Here is an 18,317-nt window from a genome sequence, read left to right on the forward strand (position 1 = left end):
TTCTAAGTGCTACTGTGACCTTAATAAATTTGGTTAAACCCTCTTCTTGAATCCCAGACCCTGGTCCCAGGGCTTTCGATTGGGATCCTTCTGTAGGGTGCCTCGATCCAGATATGCCACTGTGCCCTTTGTGCTGCTCTCACCCAGTTAAGAAGGACCCGCTCCTCTTAGTGGTGCAGGGTCTTCTTTCCTTGCTTTGCAAATGCAAAGGGAAATTTTCGCTCTGGTTTGCAGGGATCATGAGAGAGAGGATTGTGGATTGCTAGGGTACCCCAGAGACGAACGAGGGCCAAGAGGCTCGGGACAACGTCTCCAGAGGAGGGGCGAGTTTTATTACATTTCAGCTGGAATACAGTTTACCCAACATGAATCCAAACAGAGCCACAAGCCCGTGGGGTCTCAGTGGCCAATGGAAGACAAACAAGGGGCAGGTTTAAAGGCCCAGCAGCAGGGAATGTAGACGAGTCGTGGCTTATCTGAAAATGTGTATTGATTTCCCAGGTGGAATTAAAAAAAACAAACACCCTGGACTTTGTCTCCTAGACCCATCAAACAAAGGTTGTGTTTATTTGTAGGACCTACTCTTGATTACTCTTGTTTACCTAGGTTTAGTTAATAACTTGCTACCCTATTTCCACAGCTTCGAGGACATTGATGCAAAAAAAAAAAAGTAGAAATAAACAGCCTTGAGTCAATAATAACAATTAACACCCCCTAGCTCGATACAGGGCTTTCTAGCAGTAGATTTCAGGGTGCTGTGCAAAGGAGGGGTCCGTACCCTTCTGCTCGTTTACACATGGCAACACTGAAGCTCCGAAAGGGGAAGAGACTTGCCCAAAGTCACTCGTCAAGCCAGCAGCAGAGCTGGGAATAGAATCCAGGACTCCTGACCCCCAGTTAAACGCTCTATCCTCTAGGCTACGCTGCCTTCCCTGCTGGCTCCTGATTGTGCAGTTGCAACCTCTGGTGTGGATCCATGTGGGCTGGCCCGGTAGGACCGGGGGGCCTTGAAGCATAGAACAAAAGAGGGACAGAGGTGGGTGTTTTAAGCCAGCTCTGCGCTCCCTGTATTCTTGGGCCAGTCAGACCCTGCTTGCCCCCCTTTAAGTTTTTTGAACGTTTGTAACTTTCCTGGGGCCATGGGGAGCAGAGGGTACCAGAAATACCCACAGGGCCGTGTGCTCCGGCTACCCCTCTGATCGTCCCCCGTAGGGCTGCAGAGCATTCACCTCGACTCCACGCTGGGCAGGGGGCAGCCCCTTGCCTGGAGGGGTTTGTGCTGCTCTGGGGTTGTTTGTGGCCTCTTGACGTTGCTGATGCAGCCCGGCACGATCCAGGCCGGGTCTACACGAGACGTTTGCCAACACCACTAGGCCGGCCAGCGCTGCGAAGAGGTGCGGACACCGCAGCTGTCCGGGCAAATCTGCCCCTTCGTTCGCTTGGGAGGGCTGGAATAATCTACCCTGGCCAAAGCGCGGTTTTGCTAGTCTAAGATCCATCCGTCCCCGGAGAACTGTGCTAGTTAATACGTCGGGACAGCTCTACCAGCACAGCCTTCCACTGGAGCCCTGGCCTGGAGGTTCAGGCTCCCGGATTGTTCCAATCAGCGGTTCCAGATTCCCCAGGCTGGGCCGCAGATGCTGCTTACAGACAATAGAGCCTCGAGGAGAGAAGCAAACAATATTGTACATGTCCAGTTTTTCCCCCAAAGCCAGGTGGTGATGGGGAGGGCGGGGGAGAGCTCCTTCCCAGCGAACATGAGGGGTTAAAAATAGACCTTGCAAAACGAGCTTCCAACAAAAGCCGGAGAGGAAATCTCGGTTTAGCTGAGGCTACACGGAGTGGAAAGTAATAACAACAATAATCATAAAAAGCCAGATTCCTGCAATGAGGGTGGGGGGGAAAAGGAGCAATTTGAAAAAACAAAAGCCTTTGAGGAAGCATAATGCTTTCCAGCTGCAAAAATCAGCCCTGGAGAAGCTGGATTGCCTCATCCCCTCAGCCTCTCGCAGTCACTAACTACAACACAGGCCCGCCGCTCCACCCCAGGAATTCCTAACACAGGGGCATCCATCCAGGCGGCTGTGACAGCCCCAGCGAGACCGGCTCAGCAGCTGTGGCCTGGGTTGCATTTGAGACCAGACTCAATGGTCTCGGCTTCCTGGGGTTTGCAGTGCACCAGTCCTCTGTGTTTTTATGCTCTGCCTGTAGTAGCTAAAGATGCCCCTGTCTGGGTCGTGGCCCCATTGTGCTAGGAGCTGTACGTGCACAGAGGAAGAGAGGAGTGCTGCCCGGAAGAGCTGACAATCTAAACAGACAAGGGGTGGGAGGGAAACAGAGAGGAAGTGGCAGAATTGGGTGCAGAATCCAGTTCTCTTTGCAGGAAGGCGGTTGCCCCCTCCTCCCCCAGATCACGTTGTCTCACAGCGTGGGCCTGGCTCGTGCTACACAGGAGGTCAGAACAACTGATCCGAGACACACCCCTGAGCACAGACAAAACGTCTCTTTCTACCAGCCAGCGGGGACCCGGGGGTTTCAGGCCCGGAGGAATTTCTGGTATCATCCCGGAATTGTTGCCGCAGGTTACAGAAGATGGGGGCGGAGGGGGGTGATCAATCTGCATGTGCATGTGGGGTTTATCTGTCTTCCTCTCTCGCTTTGGATCTGCGCCAGTCCTGGGACTCAGACACAGTTGGCCGTTCCTCCTCAGCCCCCCAAAGCGGTGTAGGTGGATCTCTTCCCCCACCTTCCTTTAGTCAGATATGGGGAAGGAGGAGAATGGAGAGCCTCGGTCAGGAATCTGGACAGATGCTGGAGAAACGCAGTGCCCCACGGGGGCCGGTGGGGTCACAGCTGACAAGGGAGGGGTGCGTGCCAGGGTTGGCGCAGGTCCAGACGGGATGACTCTGCGGAACGGAGATTTTAAAGGCCTGGTGCGACACACAGACACACACACACCCTGAAACCATGAGCACTAAGTGCCGCTGGCTTTTTGCAGAGCGCTGCCCCCATGGCGGCGGCTGGCCCTGGGGAGTGCCCTGAAGCAGGTGGAACAGGGTAGGCCTGTGTCTTGGCTTTTCATCGGGAGGGGAAAAAACTGCGAGTCTTGAAGCAAGTGGCTTGAAAGGGCGATTCCAGGCGCGATTAGCCGTAGCCGGTGCCTGGCCTGATGCGGCTGTTTAACGTTTCCTGGCCGCGTCGCAGCGTAAAGCGGTTTTCCGGTCGGAAGGGCATCATCCCCGCGCCGTGTGATGCAGCGGCCGGCGGAGAGCTGGTGTTATTGTCTGAGATAGGAGCCCCGTTGGGCCGGGCGCTGCAGAAACACAGCGGGTGAGACAGCCCCTGCCGACCCCAGAGATGTTAGAAGACAGACCAAAGGGAAAGCTCCTTCTCACCCGTTACAGGAGGAGCGTGACGCCCAAAGTCGCCCATGCTGTGGCAAAGAATTGAAACCCCCCAGAATGCCCTGGTTTCCAAAATGAGCCCTTCTCCTTCCCCTTCTGCTCTGACTCTCCCTTATCCACCTGCGGGGCGGGAGGGAGAATCCAGCCACCGGCAGGTAAGGGCGGATTGTGTCCGTTTCCGGTGTCTCTGCCTCCACTCTCTAGGCAGCGGTTGTGCCCAATGATGCATGATAATAGCGATCTCTTCATTGGCCCGGCTGCCTGGCATGCCTGGCCTTCAGCTCCGGGAATGCCGCCCGCCCAGGATCGTCATGGATCCGATCGCTCCCGGTTCCTGTGAAGTGAGATCTTGTGCTCACACTGCAGAGTAAAATTCTGTTCACGAATAGGCCTCAGGCGAGAAAGGGTTAATAAAGGATGCCTGCCTCATTGCACGGCGTCGCGACCTGGCTTATAACCACCTCGATCGCCTTCTTCCGCCCATGTGCCTGTGGCCATCTGCATCAGCCATAAACCCTTTATTAAAAGGAACCTGGATGTCAGGGGTGAGCGCGTCTTGCTGCCCCGGCTGTGGGATGGGAGGGTTGGTTACCCAGCTGGAAGGTGGGGGACGCTGGCCGGCCCCGGCCTCGATTCTGTTGTGTCTTTGCTTTTCTGCAATGTTTAAAAACGGAAAACCCCTCCTTGACCCAGGTGGGATCTAAAGCCCGGCATTCACAAGCTCTGTGTGAACTGACTGGGCCTCGTTACCTACTGCCCAGGCCAGGTCCTGGTGGAGTCTGGAACTGAAGAAAATGAGACCGCACTAGAAGGTCCCCAAACTCTTTCAAGAGATACTCCTCCACTCCCGTACACGACAGTCAGCCCCCGCCTCCTGCTGGCGTTCCCGCAGCTCCGCGTAGGTCTGGCCATCGCCGTTTCCAAACTTTGGGATGCTCGTTGGAAAACCTCATTACGTTGTTTTTCCAGCAGCGAAAAGAATTTTCCCTGCACGTATTTGCAGTGAGTCAGGTTTCGCTGTCAGCAAAGTCGGCATGTGTTCGCGGGCCGCGAGAGCTGCCTGTTACGCAGCTGGGTGAGGAAGGGAAGATGTTTCTGACGTTATTGGAGCCAGAGGAACTCAGCCTCTTGGAGATCACGAACCGGGCGGGCGAGGGAATCTTCCAAGTGGAGGGTCCCTGGCATCGAGATTGCCCATGGGTAGCGCAGCTCTAGAAAAACCTTAGCTAGATCTTGAGTGGCTGTCGGCGGGAGAGATGAGTATAGGCATTGATGGACAGATGTTGTTGTTATCTTGGGCCAGGAGTCCACTGCGCTAGGTGCTGTATAAACTCAAGGGTCCCTGCCTCTCGGAGCTCACAATCGAAGTAGAAGACGAGAGAGGGCGGGTGGAGACAGACAGACAGGCAGGTGGGCCGGGCCGAGGCGGTGTTGGTCAGCATGGTGGGCAGTGATAGATGGCGAGGTACGTGTGGGGCAGAACAATCGAAAGGGGCAGATGTGGGGGCGAGTGGAGGAATCTCGATGGATGGAGGAGGGGTAGACGTTCTTGTCAGGCTTTCCATGGTGACCCTCCTCAGCAGGATTTAGGTTAGGAGAAAAGAATTTCCTGTCTGTCGGTCTGTCCCCATGCACCCCCCTCTGTCTGTCTGTCTACTGCGGCGACCGTCCCTCTGGTATCTCAGCAACTCCCCGCTTGCCCTCAAAGTTTCAGCCAAGGCAAAATTCTATCCTGAGTTTACACCTTTTCAGCTCTCTGGGCCCCCCTCCCGTTCTCTCAGTGCAGGCCTGCTCCCGATCTGGCCCACTCACTGCCCGGGGTCGGTACCTGCCCGAGAAGGCAGGGTTGAAACGGACACGCTGGCTGGCCTGTAGCCACGGTAACGCTGCGAGAACAGGGATTGTTGCACAAGAGAAGAGGTGGATGCTGTTTTTACTGATGGAGTTTTGTCCTTTTGCCCCCTCGGCCTTTCTGCCTGGCTTTCCCCTCTTGGGACCTATCGCTCCCCTTGTCCGTTGCAGGCCGTGTCAGCTTTCTCCTTTCTTGGTGCCAGACGCAGTCAGCCGTGGTTGGGCTTATCTGAGATTCGCTCAAGAAGCATCCCCTCAGCAGCCCAGCCGGGGGCTGGAGAGGAAGTGGCTGGAAGAGTCGCTGCTTTAATGTGATTTGTGTCGATCTTGGCACAGCCTTTATTAGCCGAGTCTTTGTGACTGGAATAAGAACCTTGCTACCGGCCACGTCACCTCCACCAAAAACATTTCCAGAGCTTTCCCCCCCCTTCTTCCTCGTGGTGGCTTGTGTAAATTGACCCTGAACCCTGGCTGGTTTCTGTTTGAATTGCAGACCCGTGGGCACTATCCATGGCCAGGAGGGTGGGGGGCGAGATGGATGAATTCGGCCCGCACTGAGGCATCTCTGCCTTAAGTGTTTTTAATGTTACTTTTGCATCTGTCTGTTGTGGGCGGCGGAGGGGGGAAGGGGGTGTAATGAGATTTGCAGCCGTCCCTACAAACTGCTGGGGACTGAAACAAAGCAATGAGGCGTCTGGAGATGCTTAGTGCTAAGAAAATTAAAAAAAAAAAAAAAAAAAAAGGCTATAAATGGTCTGAGAAACACAGAGTAGTAGGAAGTCCCTGCCCCAAAGAACTAGCAGTCTGAATAGAAAAGACAGAGGACGGCCGGAGGAAGAGGCTGGGATCCAGGACTCCTGGGTTCTTTTCACTCTCCCCACTCCCAAAGATCAGATCAAAACCCAAAAGTTACCTCACACGTGCCCTTCCTCTGACAATGTGGTCAGGACACCTGGGTTTTCTGTCACTCGCTAGGAGGGGGAGTGGAGTCTAGTGGTTGGAGTGTAGGGGAGGTGAGGGGCCTGGACTCTTGGGTTCTCTGCCCAGCTTTGGGAGGGGCGTGGGGTCTTGCCCAGGGTCAGAGAGCTGGTCGGTGGGAGTAGTAACCAGGTACCCTGACTCCTGACCCAGTGTCCTACACACATCGGTCACGTTGCCCCCCCCCCCCACTCCACACCCCAGGGAAAGAGGAGAACTTGGGCTGTTAACTGAAGAGGTTTCTCTGCACCAGACTGCCCTGGGTCCGCTAAGCCAGCTCCACAGGACGCCGACCTGTTTGGAGGGAAGGAATGCGGGTGCCTTGGTTTATCCGATTTAACGGGCTCTTGTTGGTTTTAATCCACTCCTTAAACCCCCCGTGCCAGGTTCCGACTGTCACCGGCGTCGGTGCCTTGGGTGGATTAATGCCGCCCGGTTCCCCTCCGCCTCCCCCTGGCCTGGCCGACGGGAGCCCGGGAGCGTGGCGCATGCCCTCCCGCGCCCCGGCTTTGTGCTGCGCTGAGTGCGTCCCTGGCTGGAAGAGGGATCCCCTGCTGCGGCGTTTAGAGCCGTTTCTCCCAGCTCCCCTCGGTGCAGCTCTGTTCTCCCGGAACCGACCGCCGCCTTCAACCAGGGGCCTCCGCTAGGCCTGCGACGAAACCCACTGGAAAGCTCCCGTTCGCCTGGGCTTGTACTGCTGCTGTGCGTGGAGCTTTGAACCCGGAGCCGTAGACGTGCAGGGCTGGGAGGGACCTCGCGAGGTCAGCCGGGCCAGCCCCCGGCATCAGGCAGGACCCAGTAAACCTAGACCTGCCCTGCCAGGTGTGTGTCCCACCTCTGCTTCAGACTCTCCCGTGACGGGGATTCCCCAGCCTCCCTTGGACGCCTGGCCCAGCGCCTCCTGGTCTTGAGAGGCAGACAGTTTTTCCTGACGTCTGACCAAGATCTCCCAGGCTGCAGACGAAGCCCCTGGCTTCTCGTCCTGCCTTCAGGGACCGTGGAGAACAGCCGATCTCCGGCCTCCTTCTGACACCCCTCAGCATAGCCAAAGTCTGTTCTCGGGGCGCCCGTCAGTCCTTCCTTTCTCAAGACGAAACACGCCCAGTTTTTTTTAACCTCCCCCCCCCAAATGAGCCCTAGCGGGTTCAGGACCCATGGGATTTGGGGCCTGACTCCCTTAGGTGACTTAGAAATTCCCAGCTGAAATGTCCAGCAGGGCGGGAGCCATATGAACAGGGCGACCCTCATCCCTCTCAGGGCTGCTTCTGCTGCACCTCCCTTCTCTGTCGTCTTCTCTCCTCCCCCAGTTCTGTTCCTTTCCCCTTTTCCCCTTCAGCTCACGCCACCCCTGCCCTTGTGGCCCATTTGTTTTTCTCTGAGGAGGGGGCCGGGCAGTGCCAGCTGGGGGCGGGGGGTTGTGATGCAGACCCTTGGGGCGTGATTTCCCAGAGAGCCCAGACCCGGATTTCCGAGGGGCCGAGGCTCCGCTCCCTTTGGGGCTGCTAAATAAGAGCTGGCGTTGCAGAACTGCTCAGCTCCCGGCCGTTGCGCTTTTCAGGCGCGTCCGGCTCCGGTTAGCCCAGCTTCAGCTCAGTGTCAGCCTAATCTGCCTCTGTCCCCCTCTAGATGTGGAGCAGATGGCCATCGACTGGCTCACCGGCAACTTCTACTTTGTGGATGACATCGACGACCGGATCTTCGTCTGCAACAGGAACGGGGACACCTGCGTCACGCTGCTCGACCTGGAGCTCTACAACCCCAAGGGCATTGCGCTGGACCCAGCCATGGGGTGAGAGGGGGCCGGGTGTCCGGCTGGGGGGCGGGGCCAGCTAAGCCCTTGTTCTCTGAGCTCAGTCCCTTAAATGTGAACGTAACGGCCCAGTAGGAAACCATCGCGCTGTCCCTCGACCAGTCCGGCCACAGGGACGGCTCAACCGGACGTGTAACCTCCCCGGGTCTGTCTGGTGCTTCCTGCTTTATTACTGGCTGGGTTTCCCAGCTGAGATCAGGGCCTGGCTGTGCCGGGCGTTGCGCGGATGCAGAGCGAGCGATGGTCACGCTAGCGCAGCGGGAGGCGCTCTGAGCACCCGCTGGTTTTGCAGGCAGAGACCCGAGAACGAGCCGAGCAAGTCCTTCCGAGACCTTTGACTCCGACAGGCTAAGTGGACGAGGGGTCATCCTCCCCTTTTGACAGATGAGGAAACAGGCCAGGAGAGAACCGGTGACTCGCCCCAAGTCGCCCGGCCAGTCTGCCGTAAAGCTAGGAATTAACGCCAGATCTCAGACCAGTGTAGGCAAGGGAATGTTAGCAAAACGCCCTCCGTGTTTCTGTTGCTGTGTTCTCCCCCCGGGGTCCTTTAAATGGCCATCGGTGATGGAGATTTGGGAGCCCTCTCCATACTCTGTTCTACGGGGGGGGGGGCCAGTTTGGGTCTGATCTTGAATTTTTACCCCCTGGCAAACTCAACCTATTTTAACCCTCCAGCGAGGGCTGAGGTTCCTCATCGGTGAAGCTGCTTCCCCTTCGTTCTGGGACGTTTGCGGCTGGCATCTCAATTCTCCCCGCTCTAGAGGGGGTGAGCCGCTGACCGAAGCAGTAAGGCGCTGCAGCTGTCAGCATGAATGTACTCTCTCTCTAATGGTTTTAAGGAACTAAGATGTGTCATATCCTTAATGCGGGATTAATGTCTCCCTCCACGTACATTGACATCCTGTGTTAAATTCAGGTAACGGCACTCTGAGCAACTGCCTTTTGGGAAATCTTGTGCACCGGGGAGCTGGTCTGGTGACGCTGAATCATCAGCCCAGCTTGCAGTGTGCTTGGTAGCTACAGAAAAAAAACGAGCACGAGAAAATCTGAGTGGAAGGAAGCTCTGGGCAGAAAGGGAATGGATTGTGGAATCTGGAAGCTGTTCTGTGTGCGTGAGTGTGTGTGAGTGCAATCCCGCTGTGTACTCTGTGCACACGCGTGTGTGTTCCAGCCACGTGCATTTCCCTGCGGTCTCACCTCCTGGACCAAACAAAATATCAGCTACCCAGGAGAGTTGTTTTTTCCAACACCTCTTAATTTCCAAACGTGTCGACTCAGGCCTTGTTTGGAGGAGGAGATACGCGGGGGCGGGAGGGGTGCAGGTGGGGGTCAGCGAATGAAGGTAGCAAGGCCTGGTCGCTCTGCGGATGCAAAGTAACATTCCTGAGTGGAGCTGTTGACCGAGGCTGTCCAGACTAAAGGTCATCTTCCATTTTACGACGGGGAAATGTACAGATCTCGGAACAGAAAACATCAGCCGTCCTCCTGGGATGCGGGGCTCTCTCCGGGGAAGCAGTGACTCTGAAAGAGTGGGGGGTCATGGTAGATAATCAGCTGAACATGAGCTCCCAGTGGGACGCTGTTGCTAAAAGATCTCATGCCATCCCAGGATGCACACACGGGGGAATCTCGTCCCGTTCTGGTGTCCGCCATTCATGAAGGATGTTGATAATTCGAGGAGGGTTCAGAGAAGAGCCATGAGAATGATTAAGGAATTAGAAAACCTGCCTTCGAGTGAGAGACTCACAGACACAATCTGTTTAGTTTAATAAAGAGACTGTTAAAGGGCAACTCGATCTCTGTCTGTGAGTACCTACGTGGAGACCAGCTATTTACCAGTGAGTTCTTCGGTCTAGCAGAGAAGGATCTAACATGAGCCGAGAGTAATGGACTGCTGGAATAATTTACCAAGGATCACGGTGACTTCTCCATCACGGGCCATTTTTACATCAGGACTGGAGGTTTTTCTCTCAGATCTGCCCTAGGAACTATTCGGGGAACTTTCTCTGGCCCGGGCTGTGCCGGAGGCCACATTAGATGAGCACAATGGTCCCTCCTGGCCTGGGAAACTGTGAATTTTGAGATGCAGGGTTCCGGCCTGCTGGGGGGCAGAACAGGCCGTGGCTGGCCACAGCTTGTGGCCGGCTCTTCTTGCTGCGTTACAAAGTCAAAGAAACGTCTGGCTGGATGGGAACTCGCGAGGTCGTCTAGTCCAGTCCCCCACGCCGAGGCAGGACTGATTAGACCTCCTCAACATTGAAATAATGGAGCCGTTCTCAATTCTAAATGCCGCGGTCAGCGACAGCCGAGAAACGCGGCTGTTTCTCTGGGCACAGTGATCCCAGCTGGGCCGTTCCTTACCTGTGGCTAGGGGATGAGTAGAGCCCTGCAGATTCGCAGCTCTCAAGCGGATATCCACGGAGCGTTTTTACGGCTCGGATGCGGGTACAACATTTGTATTTGTGCAGGGCTCTAGTGAGGAGTATCCCTTCCTCCTCTGAGCAGGCTAATAAACGCTTTGGTAATGGCAGCGAGCGTGTGTGCGCATTCCTTTGTGTGCCTGCATGTGCGCCTGCTTTCATGTGTGGGCCTGCTTTCGTGCGTGCACGGGCGTGCGTGCATGCGTGAGTGGGTGGATGTGCACTTGTGGGCACTTGAGTGTGGGTCCCCCCCAGCTCTTTGGAAGAAGCCCCACCCCCCTCCGCTGAGCTCTTATGTCCCCCCCCCTGCTTCCCTCCACCCACAGAAAGGTCTTCTTCACCGACTACGGGCAGATCCCCAAGGTGGAACGCTGCGACATGGACGGACAGAACCGCACCAAGCTGGTAGACAGCAAGATCGTCTTCCCCCACGGAATCACCTTGGACTTGGTCAGCCGGCTGGTGTATTGGGCCGACGCCTACCTGGACTACATCGAGGTGGTGGATTATGAGGGCAAGAACCGGCACACCATCATCCAGGGCATCTTGGTGAGCGAGCCCCGGCCAGCAGGGGGGAGCCCCGGGCACAGAGAGGGGGCCAGACCTAGAAATCGCTAGAGATCAGAGCTCTGTATGTGGTCATTGTTATTTGTTAGGTGCCTTGGAGCTCCCACCGTGTGCCAGGTGCTGTACAAATGGTTTATCTCAGTGCCTGCTTCCTTTTGATACCCTCACAGGCTTGGTCTAGGGCCTTGTCTGGACCATGGCGCAGCCCTCTCCTAAACTGATGTGAGAGCAGCACCTCTTCAGTGTTCGCTTGTAAACCTATTGACTTCTGGACCCGGGGCTCACGTGCCGGCACGGCGGCACCGAATTAATGTAACGGTGTGATTTGTAAACGGCCGTGCGGATGCGACGATTCTGGTTTAAGCCAGATTTAGCTGAAGTCTCTCGGGAGCCGTTTTAAGCTAAATAGAAGCAAGCCGCTTTTAAACCCAGCGGCCTCGTCTAGATGAGGATTTAAAGGTGTCTTGGAAGGTGGTACTGAGCAAGAGTTAGAGCCTCATGCAGGCGAGGCGGGATGGGCAGTAATGCACGCTGTGCTGGTTTGGTTAACGCCCCCTGCTCCCCACGTGCACAGCTTCTCTAGAGTTGTAGGACATGTTATCTTGCACCTTCTAACAACACCCCACGTCTAGCAACTAGGGATGCCCCAGGATACCTCTCCGGCACTGCAGAGGGTCTTTCACAGGCATGGCTGGAACTGCAGCTGGCTGTTGTCTGTGCTTCCTGCTCAGTAGAGCTGGTTGGGAATTTTCCGGTTCACCAGTTTTTCATCAGAAAACGCCAGTTTGTCAGACCTGAGACTGTTTGCGGGAATGGGGCAGGTTCAGGGAATCTCCCAATTTGAAACCTTTGTTTGGGGGGGCGAAAAACACGTTCAGAATTGACAAAACCTTTTCAAAAGAAAGGTTCAGAATGATTGTTTGGCGTAGACACTGGAGTTCATCTCAACAAAAGGAAAAAGTGGGATTTTTTTTTTTAAAGGTTGAAATTAGCTGACGGAGCTGATCTGAAAAAAAAAATTGGCTTGTCGGTTTGGGAAAAGTTTTGAGATTTTGACTTTTTCGTCCTGATTCAGGATGGGAATTTTTTCTTTTTCATTTTAAGTCTCAGAAATTCTCCCGGGATGGGAAAACCTTTTCCCGCCCAGCTCTGGTGCTGCCTGGTGTCCAACACGCTTGTTGGATGACACGCTCGCTCCACACACCCCATTTCCCTGGTCTAGCCAGGACAGATTCGTGAGGCTGCCCGTCACCCCCTGCACGAGTACTCAGAGAGCGCGAGAGACGGGGATCCCAGGCTCCGCTCCTGGGGCCGTTTGCTCACGCTTGCCCCGGGTGCCGTGCCTTTCAGATTGAGCATCTCTACGGCCTGACTGTCTTCGAGAACTACCTGTACGCCACCAACTCGGACAATGCCAACGCCCAGCAGAAAACCAGCGTCATCCGGGTCAACCGCTTCAACAGCACCGAGTACCAGGTGGTCACCAGGGTGGACAAGGGAGGGGCCCTGCATATTTACCACCAGCGACGGCAACCCACAGGTAGGGGGGCTGAGCTGCAGCTTGCGACCGCGCGGTGAGGGCTGGCGTGCGATCACGAATCCCTCCCTCAGCTGTCGGGGTTTGGGAGCCTGCACGGAAGCGATGGGGGCACCCAGAGAAGGGGCGCAGCTCGTTGGACGGGCTGGGACGGGGCACGGGGAGTCTGGCTTCAGGCTGCCCCAGGGCCCGGCTTATTTATTTGAGCAAAGTGTGGCCCGGGCGTGAAACCCCAGCGGGGAGAAAGGGTGTGATAGTTCCAGGGAACTGGAGAGGCGTGGGCCTGAAATTAGACGTGACTTGCAAAGACAAAGGGAGCCGGCTTCTGGGCCCCGCTGAGTGCTGTATCGCACCATGTGGGGTCAGACCCACTGGTCCATCCAAACCTCTTTTCTGCCTCCCCCCCTCCCCCGTGCGACGCTAGTCTTCAACTGGGTCCTGTAAAAAGCGTGTGGAGCACCCAGAGCCACATGGTGTGTGGGGGCTGGGGAGGAGCATCCCTTCCCCATGAGCAATAGTGGGGGTCATAGGCCAAAGCACCCCCTCTCTGCTCCCAGAGGGACCCGTTATGGCTTGGGTATGGGAGTGCGCCCCCGGTGCATCCCCAGCTGGTGGGGGAATGCGATTCGTTAGCTGGGAGGTGACTCATTAGCTTCGCTCCCTGGCTCGAGGCAGACACGGGGGTTGTTAAAAGCCATTTCCACCCTGTCGGGCGATTTGCACCGCTCTGAGCTTCCCCGGTGTGTCCCCCCCTCCTTCCCGGCTTTTCATTTCATCAGCGCCGTCAACCCCTGAGCTCGGCGCTCTTGGCACAGCCTGGTTCCTTTACCCTCTGTGGGGCACGTAGCTAACATTAGCCCCATCTGACAGAGCGGGAAACTGAGGCACACAGAGGAGAATAGGCCCAGATCCACAGAGATATTTAGGAGCCTAAAGACTTCGGTGGAGGCTGGCCGAGGTTCCCGGCAGCCGTCTGTGGAGGGCACTCGGGCCCCAGGCATCGCCATTGTCCCTTGGGGGCTCCCCCATTGCTCCCCCACCCTGAAACCAGCAGGGACTCTTGAGTGTTTCTTTCCTCTGGGCGGCTTAGGCCGAGCCAACATTTTAATTGGTTGCTGCTCATCCGGCGCCTTTCCGTCCTCTGCTGTCTCTCTCCAGGAGAGAGAGAAATGACAGCTGTCCCTAGCGGCTTTGTCGGCTGGTGCTTGTGCCGGCTTGATTCATTTCCATCTCGCGGGAAGGAGGGAAGGAAAATGGAGCAGATGAGGCATTTTGAAATATTCATGGCTCCCTTGTAAGGCTGCTGCTTTCCTGCCCTCGCTGGCCCTAACCTGTTCCTCCCTGGTGCGCCTCTATGCCAGAAATCCTTCGGCGTGGTGCAGGGCTCCAGCGCGGGGCGGATTGTCTCCCCCTCCCTCCCTCCCACCTTCCTTGTAGTTAATCAATTTGCAAGTTCAAAATCCTCTTAGCGTCTCTGGCCAAACGAAGCGGAGGGTTTCGGCGCGGGGAGCCCTGCACGATCAGGGCCGGTTTCCAGGGGCAACTCGCACCCTGGACATGCCTGGCCGGCCTGGGAACAGAATCGGCCAACGCTGGCTTGTTATTGAGCATCTGGAAACCCCACCTGGAGATTGGGGTGGCGCTGTGTAGAGTGGGAGAATCCCTGCCCCTAAAGGCTGCCCGTCCAAACACACAGGCTTGGTAGAGGACAGAGACAGTGCTGCCTGGTGGATGGGGCGCTGGGCTGGCACTCCGCCACTGACTTCCTGGGTGACCTTGGACAAGTCCCTTCGCTTTGCTGTGCCTCGGTTTCCCTCTCTGTAGACAGGGGAGAATACTAGCATGCTGGGGGCAGCGCCATACAAGGGCCAGATGGCAGCATTGGCCCTTTACCCGTTGGGAATTGAGACCTACAGAGATGACGTGATTGTCCCCAGATCATACAGGGAGTTGGTGGCAGAGGCAAGAATTGAATGTAGGTCCCCTGGACCCCAGTCCAGCCCTGTAACCACAAGGCCCTTGTGCCTAGCGCTCAGCCGCCTCCCTGCAGCTTGGAAGGCCAGGGCGGTGTTTCCAAGGGAAGGGCTTTGTCCTGGAAAGGCATTGATGGGGTTGGATGGTCTTTGCTGTTAAAGTGAGAAGCCACGCCTGTGAACCGGACCAGTTCGGCAAACCTGGAGGCTGTTCCGACATCTGCCTCCTTGGGAACAGCCACAAGACCCGGACCTGCCGGTGCCGATCTGGATTCAGCTTGGGCAGTGACGGGAAGTCTTGCAAAAGTGAGTAGAGTTTTGTGATCCAGGAGCCGGAACAGGGGGTCGGCTCGAGAGGGAGCCTGAACTGCAGCTTCGCTGGGGAGGAGCAAAGGGGCACAGCGGGAAGGGAGGGAGAGAAGCCGTTGCCTTGGGAAGTGTGCAGACAGTCTGGCGGCAGCTGCGTGGATAACACCCCTGTTTGTGTGTGCAAATCAGGCAGTTGTGCATTCAGAGAGAGCTGCATGCAGAACAGGTGCATTTGTGTGTGCACAAAGGGGCACTTGTGCACGCCGAGCTCCATCCGTGCGTGCAGTTGCGGGCTTGGTGCAATGGAACAATTACAGAGCAAGGTCTGGAAAAGCTTGTGTTCTGGGACTCTGTACAATGGAGCTAATCCCTCGGGTTTGGGGGGTGGGATTCTATGAATTGTTTTAAATCAGGAATGTCTCTGTGTTACCAGCACAAGGGCCTGGAGTGCTAGGAATAGGTGGGACATCCCACTGTGGGGTAGGAAACTTACTGGCCCTGGAAACCTCCTGGGGCGATCGGTTCTCATAGCAACTAGAAACTGTTCTTTGGCTTGTGGTTAACGCTGGATGGGCAAGCTGCGTACAACCTCGAATTAAAACCGGGGCAGCAAAGAGGATCCGTTGTTAAAAGCCACAAAGTGAAAAACACGATTACGTTAGTCACTGGGTGTTGCTTCATTTCCCATTTTTCCCATCCCAGCCCACATCCTCAGCAGTGGGTAGTTTCAGCTGACATTTTGGAAGGGATTTGCTGACACACAGATTTTCCCCCCCCTGCATGTTGTTAACATCGAGGGCGTTGTGCGAGTCACAGAGGAAAGAATCCGTTTGGTGCGTGTCAGTGCCACGTTGTGGTGACCCCGGCTGTCCCCGACAAAACAGCCGCCCGGTGGCCCAGTGGGGTGTGTGGGTGGTTTTCCAGCCTACACGCTCTCCGAAGCCCAAACGCGCTGCTGGGCCTGGAAGCCGGGATGTGAACAAAAAGCAACAACGATCTGCTGTAAAACTCATCTCACGCCTTTTCCCGAAGTTCATCCACTCCCAGGGGCCCTCCCTCAGCGCCGCTCAGCCCTGTGGCCCGATTCCTTAGCGGTTATTGATGATTATTGGTTCCCAATTAATTCGGATTCAAAGAACTGGGGGATTGCAGGGGTCGAGTCCCAGAATCAGGCGCAATGCATCATTCCTTTTCCGCTTGGGAGTCCCGGTGGCCACAACCGCGCCGCTCGCACTGAGGGCAGAGCAGAGCTTCCGGCAGTTTTATTAGCACAATTCGTAAAGACACAAAAGCTCTGAGCCATGTAAGAAGGAGGCAAAAATCCCAAGTGACGGTGATGCCTTCCTGGGAGATGTGGCGATCAGAGATGAAGGTCCAGCCCTGTCCCTGGAACACCAAGCGAGTCCCGTGGTCTAGATCCCGATAGAGGTCGGCCAAGCCTTCTTCCGTGGTAGTCTGGCCTGTGATGGGGCCATGGGGCTGTCATGAATATTCATCAACTGCCCATCCTCCCGTGTCCACATCTGACTTCCTCACGCTAATAATGTCGGGGCATCTGGATCCTATAGGTCAGTATATCTGAATTTATTACCATAGAATCCTAGACGATGGGGGCTGGAAGGGACCCCAGGAGGTCACCTAGTCCAATCCCCTGCTCAGAGCAGGACGAACCTCGACTAAATCATCCCAGCCAGGGCCTTGTCAAGCCGGGCCTTAAAAACCTCTAAGGATGGAGATTCCCCAGGTAACCCATTCCTGTGCTTCACCACCCGCCTAGGGAAAAAGCTTTTCCTAATATTCAACCTAGACCTGCCCCACTGTAACTTGAGACCATTGCTCCTAGTTCTGTCATCTGCCACCACTGAGAACAGCCTAGCTCCATCCTCCCTGGAGCCCCCTTCAGGTAGTTGCAGGCTGCTAGCAAATCCCCCCTCATTCTTCTCTGCTGCAGACTAAACAAGCCCAGTTTCCTCAGCCTCTCCTCATAAGTCATGTGCTCCAGCCCCCAATTCATTTTTGTTGCCATGCACGTCAGTGCCTTGCCAAAGTAAGTGCCTTTGCCAACAATTTATCCTAAAATATCCAGGCCTGAGATCAGCTCCGGGTTCTTGTGCTTGTCTGGTAGACACGTCCCCCTTGGACATGCCTTTCCCAGTTCCCCAGAGCTCAAGTTGACTGCCAGGCCAGGTAGCCAGAATACCCAGGCTCAAAGCTTTCTGCTAACTGCTTAAGCCGGGGTCTGACGGGATACGGGCCTGGATGCTCCTTCACGTCACTGCTGACTAAAGGAAGGTGCTGAAACTAGCTCGGTGGGCTACAGCCCGCGCCCTCGATCCCCTCTCCCCAGAGAGCCAATCTCGCCTCCCTCAGAGCCAGCTGGGCTCACAAACCATCTGCCTCAGTGACCCACTTCGCCCTCTCCCGGAGGGCCTGCCCCCTGCCCACTGGGCGGGTGCCGGTGCCTGGGGTGTGGGCTTGGAACGGCTGGTCTCATCCTTCATTCTGCCCCAGCCTCCCGGGCGGTTACCTCCTTGCCACGGGATTGTCAATGCATAAGCTGTTGCATTGCACGCCGGGACCCAGGCTGTCTGCAGGCTGCCCAGAGGGTGGGTGGCTGCACGGGGCTGCTACACGGGTGCTCCGGGCAGCAGGCGAAGCTCTGGGAGCCCAGCGCGGCTCAGAACCACCTGCCAGGAACTCGCCGGGCTCTGCCCTGCCCAGCCGAACCTCCCCGGGCTGACTTGCGCCTTCTTTGCCTTGCAGAACCGGAGCACGAGCTGTTCCTGGTGTACGGCAAAGGGCGCCCCGGCATCATCCGGGGAATGGACATGGGGGCCAAGGTGCCGGACGAGCACATGATCCCCATCGAGAACCTGATGAATCCCCGCGCCCTGGACTTCCACGCTGAGACGGGCTTCATCTACTTCGCCGACACCACCAGCTACCTGATCGGGCGCCAGAAGATCGACGGGACGGAGCGCGAGACCATCCTGAAAGATGGTACGGGAGGGCCCGGCCCTTGGTCTCTGCCAGTGCGGGTGGGCCCCAGCGCCCAGCCCAGCAAAGGCAATGAGGAACCCTCCCCTCTGGCTCCAGGGCGACGCGGACCTCAGGCCCGTCATTGCCAGAAGGACGATGCCTCTTCCTTCCGCCTCCCCCCAGGAGGCTGCCCCTGACAGATCTGAGCCTGAGGGCTGCTGCTGTTATTTCCCCCGGCGTGTCCCAGGAGCACAGGACTTGCCAGACTGGATTGGACCAGGGTCCATCTAACCTAGCGTCCTGTCCCCAGCAGTGGCCGGCATCAGCCGCTGCAGAGGGAGGTGTCTGAAACCCTGCAGCTTATGGACTAACCTACCCGCCAGGGGCATTTCCTCCTGACCACCCTTCAGTTGGGTCAGGTTATGCCCTGGAGTATGACCATGAGGAACCTCAGCGAAAGCTGCCCAGGGAGCCAGCCTGTATTAGGTA

The 18,317-nt window shown here is 56.5% G+C and overlaps 1 protein-coding gene across 5 annotated transcripts in view; it reads left to right on the forward strand.

Annotated features, from left to right (window-relative positions):
• Positions 1-18,317, forward strand: part of LRP1 (LDL receptor related protein 1) — a 159,921-nt gene that overhangs the window by 81,555 nt on the left and 60,049 nt on the right. For all 5 annotated transcript variants that reach the window (XM_067529664.1, XM_067529665.1, XM_067529666.1 and 2 more), the window contains exons 7-11: positions 7,860-8,022; positions 10,790-11,012; positions 12,381-12,570; positions 14,703-14,846; positions 17,613-17,849. In XM_067529664.1, coding sequence (XP_067385765.1) covers positions 7,860-8,022; positions 10,790-11,012; positions 12,381-12,570; positions 14,703-14,846; positions 17,613-17,849 — 957 coding nt within the window. The remainder of the gene's footprint in view (positions 1-7,859; positions 8,023-10,789; positions 11,013-12,380; positions 12,571-14,702; positions 14,847-17,612; positions 17,850-18,317) is intronic.

This window comes from Emydura macquarii, unplaced genomic scaffold (assembly GCF_026122565.2).
Source record: "Emydura macquarii macquarii isolate MOO-44397 ecotype Brisbane River unplaced genomic scaffold, CSIRO-AGI_Emac_v2 contig_2994, whole genome shotgun sequence".
In the NCBI taxonomy this organism is placed as follows: domain Eukaryota; kingdom Metazoa; phylum Chordata; order Testudines; family Chelidae; genus Emydura; species Emydura macquarii.